Genomic DNA, 12,209 nt, shown 5'->3' with positions numbered 1-12,209 from the left:
GAGGCAGCAATTTTGTTTTGCTTAGAAACTAGAATACCTTTGGGTGGAGGAGCAGGCACGCTGCCATTACTTTGCCAGCCAAGAAATCCACTCTATTTATCTGATTTATCTGAAGTGTGACCCCCAAGTGAGGAGAAAGAGAATGGCTAGGGTGTATTGATTGCCTTTGACTTACTTTGGGACTGGGATGTGCTGTATGTGTAAAATGCTTTGAGCTGCTGGAGCTATTTCAGAGTCATAAGTCTCCTCCTTATGTAAATAATCATGACATATGCCTCTGCTTACTGCTGAGCCTGAGGGGGTCGGAAAGTGGGTGGAGGCTGATTGCTGGCTTCTGTCGTATGTTCATGAGTATGTATTTATGGAGAGTTGTTCAATCTCTCTCCCTTCTGAGGATACATGGTTCTCGGCTGCTGACAATGACTGCCTGCTTGGAGTTCTGCACCTCCGTCCTGTGAAAGAGAAAGCTGCAAGGTAGCCAAGCCACCTTGCGCAGTACGATGGGGGGACAGCTAACGAGAAGCACAATATACGGTAAGGAGCTGGCCAGCAGCACCGATGGTTAGACAGCAAATACTTAATGTTGGTAGATTGCTTGCCTTTTGCCTGAGCCTTCTGCAGCAAGGGACAGTATGGCTCAGAAAGGTAAGTGAGTTACAGCAGGGAGCTGCAGTCTGCCCTGTCTCCTTCGTACTCGGTGCCTTTTCTTTTAAAGACAATCTTTCAGTGAGAGACTTTATTTAATCCAGAATCCACAAGGGAGGGAGGGAGGGAAAGAGTGAGTGAGTGAGTGTGTGTGAGAGAGAGACTGTACCTATATGCCTATTTTATCTGATTGTATGTGATATGCTGCTTTTGTTTTATTACTTCAGACAAATTTGTCTAAAGAATATTGCTTCCTGTGGGTTGACAGATATCCTGTATGGGAAAAGAAAAAGAAAAGAGCATTGGGAGTGTTTGACAAGAAAGTCTGGAGGCACAGAAGATGCATTCATTTAGAAAATGGATCAGGGTTTTACCTTAAATATTTCCTGGATAGTGGGATATGGTTCTCTCTGACTGTAACGGCATTTGCTTCACAGTACAGCTTGTTAAGAGCTAGTCCATTGTAAAGCTTTTTAGCACAGAATGCCACTTGCCTTGACAGGATCATGGAGAGGAGTACATAAGAGAAGAGGGAGGGCATTGCAGGGAGAAAAGTTTCAAGATGATGAACAAGATGGAATATTCTCTGGATGCTTATAGTAGGTGATTCTGGCACACATTAAGGCATGTCAGTCTGAGTAATTTCAATGGAAAGTTAATAAGCATTGCTTCACACAGTGCTTAAACTTTGGATGGAGCAGAATATACTTAACACAGAAATTATTTATTCTTCACAGCTGTTTTCTGTTACTTTTTTTTACATTACATGGGAAATGTAATGGCCATATCTCAGCTTTACAATAGAATGATAGTAGATTTCATGGTGTATCTTTGTTTACAATATGGTATTAATGTGGAGGGTATCATTTGTTTTCACAATGTTACACGTGGTAGCTGTATCTAAGATGCTTGCATTGATTTTTTTTATCTTTTACAAATTGCTAATAAAAATTCAAATCAATTATGTGACAAATGATTAGATTTTCCTTCATTCTCAATATGCAACCAGAATATTTTAGAATAGAGCTGATACTCATTTTTATAAGCATATCACATGTTACGTACTGTTTGCAGAACAATGTTAATGTATTTTCACAACAAAACTGAGAAATCCAATACAAACTGCTGGGTTTTCTTCAAATTTTAAAGGTTATGTGGAGGTGTTAACCTCCTAGGTGAATAATTACTATCATGAATCTGTCTAAAATGTTTGTCCTAATTGGCTTAGTTTATTTGGAGAATAGTTAAAACATGGAGGATAATGCAGAAAAAAGGATGTATATGTTTAGCCTGATATAGAAGAAAAATTATTTCAGTTAACGAAAACTGCAGGCAGAATATTCTAGTTGCTGCAAAAGTCCTATTAAAACTAAAAAGAAAATGGAAATGAAAAAAAGAAAAGAAAAATGATGATAGATTGGTAGTGGTTGACACCTCCTTCCTTCCTTCCTTCCTTCCTTCCTTCCTTCCTTCCTTCCTTCCTCCCTCCCTCCCTCCCTCCCTCCCTCCCTCCCTCCCCATCCGTGTTGACTCCTGGTCACTGCAGGGACTAGTAGTTCCAGCAGTTTTCTTGGCAATATTTTCAAAAGCGATTTGCTATTGTCTTGCCATTGCTTTCTTCCTAGAGCTAAGTGAGAGTGACTAGCTCAAAGTCTCTAGCTAGCTTTGTACCAATGGTAAGACTATAACTTAATGTCTCTCAGTTTCTAGTCAGATGCCTTAAAAACTACACCAAGCTGCCTTGATAGGTCTCATAATCAGGACTAGAAAATTCTATTATTGTTTTGAAATAAGTTACTGAATCATATAGAAAAAGGATACAAAATAATGAAAAGTACTGGAATCTGATATTCCTGAAGAACTTAATTTGCATCCATTCTTGAAAGTTATATTCATGCTATTGTTTAAGTCTTGAATCTTCTCATCATGCACAGAACAGATGAACAATAGACAGACTGTTCACAGTAATAATATACTAATTTAATTTTGTGCAAACTAAGATAATCCTTTTATATGCAATATGAATCAAAGTATTTTCTAAAAACTCAACAGAAGTGGTTATTTTCGCAAAATTACGCAGTCAGTTGGGTCCTTCCTTCCCCTTTCTATTAGATTATACTGAATTTGTTGACTAAATTTACATAATGTTCACATGGTATTGATTTGAAGCACAGTTGCATGTATAAGTATACATTTAGGTTATTACATTCAGAGTAATAAAGGTGGACGTAACTGGTGTTTTATAATTCTATTATTTAGAGATATAAGCTACTAATTTACAAGGAGTTTGATTTCTGTCAACTTTTCTAATTTGTTTTAAGGAGATGTGTACAACAATTAACGGACAGCCCATGCTTTCCCAAAACGGTTGAGACCCATGGCACCTCTTTTTAGAGGAAGATTTCATTTTAAGGCATGAAATGCACGGTTTAAAATGTTTGTTTTACCCCCTCCAAATTCCAAAAGAACAACAAAATAAAACCCATTTTGTAATGTTTCACCTAGCCATTTGTGGAAGATCTGGCAGAACACATAAAATGTATGATTAGGGGCTATATATAGCTCTCAGGTAGCACATTTTGATCTATGTAGAAGGCAAAGTTGGTTTAAACATTTCATACAACTTCTCTTCTTGTTCATTTAAATTTGGAATAAGGTAAATATTTTGCATATTTTTAATAAAATAGCTTCTTCCATTTAATTATATCCAGTTCTTGGAGAATGCCTGGCAAGTTCCTGCAGTTTTCTTGGCAAAGCTTTTCAGAAACTTTTACCATTGCCTCCTTCCTTGGGCTGAGACACAATGACTGACCCCAGGTCTCCCAGCTGGTTTTGTGCCCAAGCCTAGACTAGAATTCAGAGTCTTTCTTTTTCTAGTCTGGTGCCTAAATCACTACACCAAAGTGTTCCAGCAGTAATAAAAAAAATATATAAATCCATGTTATGGATTCTTAGGAAGGATTTTTTAAAACAATTTTATTAAACTGATTGAAATATAAAATCAAATGAAAATGAAAAGAGTGGAAAAGGGGAAAAGGAAAAAGGGGAACAAAAGAAGTTAGAGTAGAGGCAAAAGAAAGAAAAGCATTGACTGCTGACTCTTTTTAGCACACTAGAATAAAATAATAACATTATAGCCATTTTATAGCATTTTACTTTTATATACTTAATATGTGCTAACCATTTCTATAACAGCAAATTTATCTAATCAGCAGAACCCAAAGTTTCACTTTTTTCCATATTAAGCACAACATTCAGAAGTAGTTTCCAAGTAGAAATAAAGTTGGATGTATTCTTTTCTTTGATTAAGCAGTAATTTAGCCATCTCTGCTAGATCCATCAGTTTTCCAGCCATTCATCCATTGTGGCAATTAGCGTATCTTTACATTTTTGTAAAGCATTCTTGCTGCTGTCAACATATAGAACAGCAAAGGGGATTCTTAGGAAGAAATTGAAAAGAATACTTCTGATACAGAGTTGCCTTCATATAAGCCTCTATGTGCACCAAAATTTATGTTATTAAAAAATAATATGTCACGGTGGATCAGCGAGCATGAAAGTACAACCAAAGAGCTAGGGAAAAAAATCATATTACCTCTGTTGTGGAAAACAAAATGCTGTTCTCTTTCCTTCATAATGCTAGAATCTTTTGTTGTATAGTAAAATTGAATATTTGGTCATTTATTTACTTATTACATTTATATGCTCAACTCTCAGTGTTTCTGGGTGGTTTACAAATTCTTAAAAACAAAACAAATAAAAAGAACAAAGACAGCCGAAATAACAAACCCAAATGGGAACAAGAAAAAAAGTGTTTGTGTGTTTGTGTGTAGGGAATTGAATTAATCAAAGGCTTGCACAAAGAGCCTGATCTTCAGAGTCCTTCACAAGACCAGCAGCATCTGAATCTCTGTGGAATCTCTGATTCAGTGCTATCTGAATCTCTGGGGAACATCCTTTCAGAGGGCAACCACTGCTACACAGAAGGTATGTTTCCAGGAACCTGAGAGATGCCATTGTTTAATCAAAGGAACCCAGAGTGTGCCAGTACCAAATGAACAAAGACAGGATTTCTTAAACCATTTCAAAATTCAATTAAAATCTGTTTCTGGAAGATGCAGCAAAGAAACCAACCTGAACAGTTTTAAAAAGGATTAGGAAAAACTAAAAGGAAATTAATTGTTCAATATTATCTCTTAACACAAGAAACAACGGTGGTGGCCCAGAGCTCCTGATTAATTACCTTGAGATCCAGAATATTGAAGTAGGTAAGACTTTGGTCTTATTTAGCACCGCAATTTTACACTCTTTTAAAATGAACATAGCCAAGTGCATTCAGCCTTTCAGAAGGTTGCCTAAAGATGCCAGCTCCTTGATAAGTGGCTGTCATACTAATAACAGCAAGAGTACACATAAAACCTAACCAGCTGGAGGAAGAAGTAAAAATGACCTCAAATATTTTTAAGGAGAATGACTTTTTTGTCAGATGTAAAAGGGGATTGTTACTTTTATTATGATATTAGATATAATAGCAATTGCAGATAAGAATAACATGGACCGGCTATCCTAAAAACTAGCATTCATTCTTGGAGCAAAGCATGCTGCAATTCTGTTATACCATTTATAGTAATTGGCTACCAGTTATTGTACAGGATAGCAGATGACCATAATAAAATACTGTACGCATAGAGTTCAATATAATGCTATTGAAAACAGCATAAATAGAAGGGCACAGAAGTGTCAATAGTATCAGAGAAAAACAGTTCTGTATTCTACACACAAGAAAAATATCATTTTTTCTTGAAAATTAGGAAAAAAAACTTTCAGATATGTGATATGCTTCATTTAAGAGTATTTTTGTGTGGATAGATTTTTATGGAAGAAAATTTGGTAATGTTTGCAATACAGGCTTCTCAGAACAAGACGTATGAAAAAAGCAGATTAAATATATGGGTCTCTTTTCTAATTATATAGTTATATGAGAAGACAACTACAAAATTCCCTTACTTTCATTTAATTGTTACATATTTATATACTATCCTCAGATAATCCACAGCCAAAAATGTATATGGATGTCGAATTATAAAAATAATGCAATATTCAACTCATCAGCTTTAAGTTTTTTTTCCATTTTTATGGAAAAATAATTATAATTTTTATAAAGGGAATTTATAGGAAATGAGTAATCTTTTAATGAAAGATAAAGCTGAATAATATATGAAGAGCCCTGCTGGATCATATGCCAGTTAGTCCCAAATAATGTACACAAATACATCTGAAAAGCCCACATAATTTAATATGGGTATTATACATTTTTAAAATGAAATTTTAAACAGGAGTGATGGTAGCTTTTATTACAGAGTTTTCTATACTTATAAGAAAAAAGGTGCAAAAGATAAGTGAAAAAATATTGAAGCGCTACTAAAGAGAGACAGTGTTATTTCAGCACCTATTATATTGCATGATCAAAAACTGATTTGAAGCATATTGTATCTTTTATTACATTTTCATTTTGTACACTAACTGTATCAAAGCATATTAATATTTCTCAGTTTAAATGGGCAATTTCCCATTTAATTCTTAGTCTCAGATGTATAACTAGTTGTTTATATCCATATTTAGCAATACTATTCCCATAATAATTTGACTTGCAAACACCCAACAAAAGGAACATACATAGGTTAAGAAAACACTTTATTGAAATTGACTGTGAAAACACAATCTTAGGGTTACACTTTCCTTTAAGTTGAGGGTGGGAAAACTAGAGCAGTTGGTTACAATTCTAAGTAAAGATACAGATACAAGTATTGTTGCTCAGGCCTTACATTCTCTAAAGGAATGCTGTTTGATTACTTTAATAAAAACCAATTCATGCCTGAACTGGATTAATTCATAGAGTCTGTCTGACTGTCTTTCTATCTAATCTGTCATCTATTATCTATCATCTATCAAAATAATATAGCAATAGCATTCAGGCTTAAATACCACCCCATAGCACTTTCCAGCACTATCTGGATGGTTTACAATGTAAGCATTATTTGCATATTGCCCTCAATAATCTGGATCCTCATTTTACCAACCTCGGAAGACTGAGTCAACCTTGAGCCATGTCAGGATCAAACTCCAGGCTGCCAGCAGAGTTTACCTACAATACTGCACTTTCACCACTTTGCACATCTATCGTCTATCAATCTATCATAATGTAATGAACTTATCAAATTTAAAATGTCAACTCAAATGTTCCTTTGAGTTGAACAGTACAATCTGCTGAAAGGTTTGCTGTATAATTCTTGTTTTACTAGTTTGGAGTAGGAGTTTCACAGTTTTATATATACTATTGGTATATGTTGTATAAAAATAAGTACTGATCAGGTACTGGTTAAACATTAGCCTTTTCCCAAAAAGTTTTTAAGTAAGATTAATCAATATCATTTCTGTACTTTGAAGCTTACCTGACAGATGTGTTAAAGAATATTCTGCCTTCAATCTAGGTACATTTTTAAATTGCCATTCAACACTTCCTTCTTTTCCCCAAACACTCCCTAAGGTACATTTTTAAATTGCCATTCAACACTTCCTTCTTTTCCCCAAACACTCCCTAAGAGAGTGAAAAAAAAGTACAATAGTATTTTTACCAAAACTAGACAACCCCATATGCTTTCAGTTTTCCAGCAACACTTTATTCCCCCTCTTAAAAAACTGTATTTTCTTCCACACCTTAGCCTTTTTATCAGCTCAAGAAAATGATTCTTCATTTTTTCCAAAGTGCTCTGATACTCCAGCACAATAATTAAACTACCCTCTCACAATCAGCATATGAAAAAACCTGCCACTGTCAGTGGGTTTATCCTTTTCTTTCTTGACAAAAGAGATGACTTGGCATACATTCATAATAGAATTTATGGAAAAATGTTTTGTAAGTTGTTTTACTGTGTCTGTTAAGTTGTGGAAATAATTAAAAAGATGGTACAGATTGAATTCAGTTTTATTTCAACACTTCTCCAGGGATGACAGCAGGCCAGTTGGGTGCAAAAGCTGAATGAAGCCTTTCCCTGCCTCTCATAATCTGCCATCTGAAATGGGTGCTTCTAATGATAGCTCTGCCCTAATAAATCTTCACCAAATGAATCCAGTGAAATATACAATCTTCAGAACCTTCACAACCCCTCTTCTACTAGATGAGTTGCTCTAACACAAATATCTCTTCTGAATTCACTACAAATGTATGAATGATAACTTCAACTATTTGTAGACATTGGGAATTGTAGTCCACAATCTTGAAATCATAGGGATTGAAAAGGCTGAATGCTATCTAGAAGCTGAAGAAAGAGACAAAAACCAGTCAGATTGTCTATTTTGTAGAATTAGGTTCAACAGTTTGTGACTAGGTATGCCATATTGAAAAGAAATAAAGGCAGGTCAGTCAAAATATTCTTCACATAGAGTCTTTTTCCGTTTTTAGTGTTATTTTTAATTATATATCTATATCTATATCTATATCTATATCTATATCTATATCTATATCTATGTTTTCTGAGGTTTTCGCGGGTGTTTGTATGTAGGTCTTTAGTTATTTGGGTTTTCTCCCGCGTAGAATTAGAAGTGTCTTGGCGACGTTTTGACGAAGTCACATTCGTCATCTTCAGGCTGGTGTCTTCAGCTTCGTGCTTCTGGGAGTAGTGTGTGTGATCGCAGCTGTTTCTTCCTTTTAACTGCCAGTGGGGTTTGAGCTGATTGGGTGGGAGCTTGGCTGTGTTCTGATTGGGTGGAGGTGTGTTCTGATTGGTTAAGGAGCTTGGCTGTGATCTGATTGGATGCGGGGTTGGCTGTGCTCTGATTGGCTGGGGAAGTGTTCTGTTTGGGTGGGGGCTTTGTTGTGCTCAGGTTAGTTTGAGTTGCAGGGGGATTTGAGATGGTGAGCTTCGTTGCTGTTGTTTGGCTTCGTGTTCGTGGTCGTGCCACATCTTTAAACCCCTCCAATCCATACATGAAGCAAACTGACACCCACCTGTGTTCCTCCGCGCGCCCCCGGATAGCTACCCCATGGAGGAACACAGGAACGGAGGGAGAACGACGCAGTGCCGTGTTGGGGGCTGTTACGCGCTCCCGCGTGGCCGCCCTGCGGAGGAATGCAAGAGTTTTGACCGAGGGAGGAGAGATAGAGGGCACGGGAAAGACATCCTGACAGGAGTGGGGGGGGAGCGATCAGGTAGATAGAGGGCTGTGTGTGGGGGGAAGGAAGGGAGGCAATGCCGGCCCCCCTGCGGGAGAGTACAAGAGTTTTGACTGAGGGAAGAGGAGAGACGGAGAATGTGGGAAAGACGTTCCAACAGGAGGGGGAAGGGAAAAACCAGGCAGGTAGAGGACGGTGGCCACTAGATAGAACGGGAGGTAAGGCGGACAGGAGGAAGGGTGAGGAAGTCATGAATAGGGGAGTAGAAGAACAATGTCGCCCCGTTCTAGGGGCGATTACCTGCTCCCGCGTGGCTGCCTCACAAGCGTCCCTAGTAACTTTGGTAGGCAGAGAGAGGGGGGAGGTTATAGGTATGGGAGAGAAGGGTAAAGATCAGAGGAAGGAAGAGGCATGACCGCAAGGGGAGGGGGGGTAGCGCAAATGGCGCAATCGTGCGCGTGTGCCCCCGGCCAGCCGATAGGGAAGAAGGGAGTGAGCTAAGGCCACCCCTCCCGTGGGGGGGTGAAGGATTGTTGACTGAGGGTAGAGGAGAGATAGAGGGCGTGGGAAAGATGCTCCGACAGAAGGGGGGGAGAAAGATCAGGCAGGCAGGGCACGATGACCACCAGCTAGGATGGGGGGTGGTGTGAATAGTAGGAAGGGGGAGGAGGTTAGGGAAAGGGGAGAAGGAGAACAGCATCGTCCCGTTTTAGGGGCGATTACCCGTTCCCGCGCGGCTGCCCTACGGATGTGTCAGGTAACCCCTGTGGGGAGAGAGAGGGGGGAGGCTAAGGACACGAGGGAGAAGGGGAAAGACCGAATGGGGGGAGAAGTGCGGCAGGACAGGAGACAGGAAGGAAGGAGGAGAGAGTGTGAGTGGGGTGATGATGCAGTGATAGGAACAGCTCTGGTAGATCAGCTGAACGGAGTGAGTACGGGGTTGGAATGGAGATTGGCCAGTAGAGCGTTACGGTAGCACCCACGGGCCGGGTGCAAAGGCGGTTTGATTATAAGAGACGCCCTCCCATTGACCTACGCAGATCCCTGAAGATGCCGGCAGAGAGCCGGTGAAAGCTTGGATCACTACTATTTATTAAAACTTTTAAAACTTTTTAAAGGTTTTATCTTTCCTGGTGCTCATTGACGTTTGTGTCCTTTTTACCATGAACATACCCAGGAATCAGTCGTCGGTTTTTAGTATTGTTTTTAATATATATATATATATTTAATATACATACACACAACTTCTCTTCCCAGTTACGAGTCCATATGATATTTGTTTTGAAAACTGTCATATGAATTATTTTAGTGTTTGTTGTGATTGGGTTTTGTTTTCAGGAAATGGGCATACCCACTTCGGCAAATGTTGCAAGTTCAAATAAAGGCTAATCTAGCAATTCTTGAGAACCCAAACTTGTATGTTGTTTGGAAAGTGGTGTATGATAGACTAACTACCATAGTTAGCATTATTTTTTGGCATCTCATCTTGTTATTACAGTTTTTTTTGTTTTCTTTCAGAAATAATCAGGCAAATCCTACTTATTTTATTTTTGTTCAAAATACATACTTATAAAATACATACAGTTTTACTGACAAGATTTTTCAGAAGTGGTTTGTCATTGCTTTCTTCCTAAGGCTGGGAAAAATTGACTGGCCCAAGGTCAGCCAGCTGGCTTTGTGCTTAAGGCAAAACTTTGGGTCTTCCCATTTCTAGCCTGGTGCCTTAGCCATTACATCAAAGTGGCTTACTTTTAAGTTTTATTCTCATAACAGGGATTCTCATTCTCTATTCACTAATCAACCCTTTCTCAAGCAAGATAAATTTTATGCTGCAGCACTGTTTTTTTAAAGCAGAACTTGAAGATCCATTAACCATAGCTTGGTACAAAACAGGAGACCTAAATTGTATTTGTATTTAATTTCAGAGCTGAAGAGAAGGCATAGCTATTCTTAACAAAATTTCATTCCTTGTTATAACAGGCTTCATTCATTTTAATAGGATAATTAAAGGTACTGTGCATACAATTGGGATAATTTTTGTGCTGATATTGTTAAACTCAAAATCAGAAACTTTTGCAAATTTATTCTAAACTGCTCAAATGTATTAGTAGATCCTAACTTACTATCTGCTTTGCCAAAATCAGGAGAAATTAGTTTAAAATGAAAACAAGGTTCATTTATTATTAAGCTTCTGTGCCACCCATCTTGCCAAGGCAAGTTATGTTGGTACTACTTCTGATTAATCTAGAAAGAGAATGGTAAAATAATTCTGTTCTTAGTTACCTGAACAGTGTGCTAATTCATACATACATATTTCTCTTGCTACTTTCTTTGGGGGTAAGCAACATATACAAAGCATAAAAAAAAGTAAGAGCAAAACCAAGAATAAACCAAAATAGGGAAAGACATGTACTATAGATTGGTTAGCCCATCTCGTATCTTGGCATATTGTTGCAAAACACTTTTGCTTTCACCATTTTCAAGCATACATTTGCATGCTATATTTTGTCCTTTAAATGTCTTCTCTCTGTTTAGGAAGTTATGAATTAAATAATTATGCTAACTGATGGTACTATAATTGTATTAATCTCACTGTGTATAAACTAAATTGTTTTCAAAATGACTCCATTTTAATTTGTCAGTTTTGAAAAACTGATTTTGCAAAAGGAATATTGGAAAGGTTGGACATGTTTTCGGGATCCAAAAATCAGAACACTCATCATAAAACGACCCAGTTTGGTCTAGTGATTAAGGCAGCTGCCTAAAAACTGGGAGACTATGAGTTCTAGTCCCACTTTAGCCGTGAAAACCAGCTGGGTGACCTTGGGCCAGTCATTCCCCTCTCAGCCTAACAGGGTTGTTGTTGTGAGTAAAATAGGAAATTACATCAGCCAATTGTCATTCTTAGTTTCTAATGACACTGGTCTTATTTCTAGATGGCAGAAAATTATTTTGGTTATGCTTTCTGATCTTCTCCTAATTACAGTTCTATGGCAGGACAGTTCTATGGCAGCATATTTAATGTGCTATTAAATATTGTTTGCTTTCATCGTCTCCATCAATGTCTGATTTTCTTCTTTGATACCACAATTGCAAAATTGAATATTTAAACTCTTTTGAAATGACCACAACAGAAATGTCATAGCAACAATCAAGCTAGAAGAAATGCACAAGGATAAAAAGGACAGTAGTCAGATTTCTCAAGACATGAGTTTTTCACATCAAAGCACTTTCTTAAGGCTTTGACTAGGGAGATGAATCAGATATATTTTATATAAAGCTATATAATATATATTTTTGTTAGAGGATTAACAGATTTATATTTCAGTGCTTTAAAGTGTTGAATTTGTGAATTTCAGATGCAATTACATTATAATTTTTATCTATTTAT

General features: G+C 37.5%; 1 protein-coding gene across 1 annotated transcript in view; it reads left to right on the top strand.

Annotated features, from left to right (window-relative positions):
* Window positions 1-455: 455 nt before the first annotated feature.
* The window catches only part of NEURL1 (neuralized E3 ubiquitin protein ligase 1), a 56,500-nt gene continuing 44,746 nt past the window's right edge, over window positions 456-12,209 (top strand). Inside the window, exon 1 of the mRNA XM_015812793.1 lies at window positions 456-534. Coding sequence (XP_015668279.1) covers window positions 501-534 — 34 coding nt within the window. The 5' untranslated portion in view covers window positions 456-500. The remainder of the gene's footprint in view (window positions 535-12,209) is intronic.

This window comes from Protobothrops mucrosquamatus, unplaced genomic scaffold (genome assembly GCF_001527695.2).
Source record: "Protobothrops mucrosquamatus isolate PMUCROS unplaced genomic scaffold, P.Mucros_1.0 scaffold110, whole genome shotgun sequence".
NCBI classification, from domain to species: domain Eukaryota; kingdom Metazoa; phylum Chordata; class Lepidosauria; order Squamata; family Viperidae; genus Protobothrops; species Protobothrops mucrosquamatus.
This window is presented reverse-complemented; position numbering and strand designations above follow the sequence as displayed.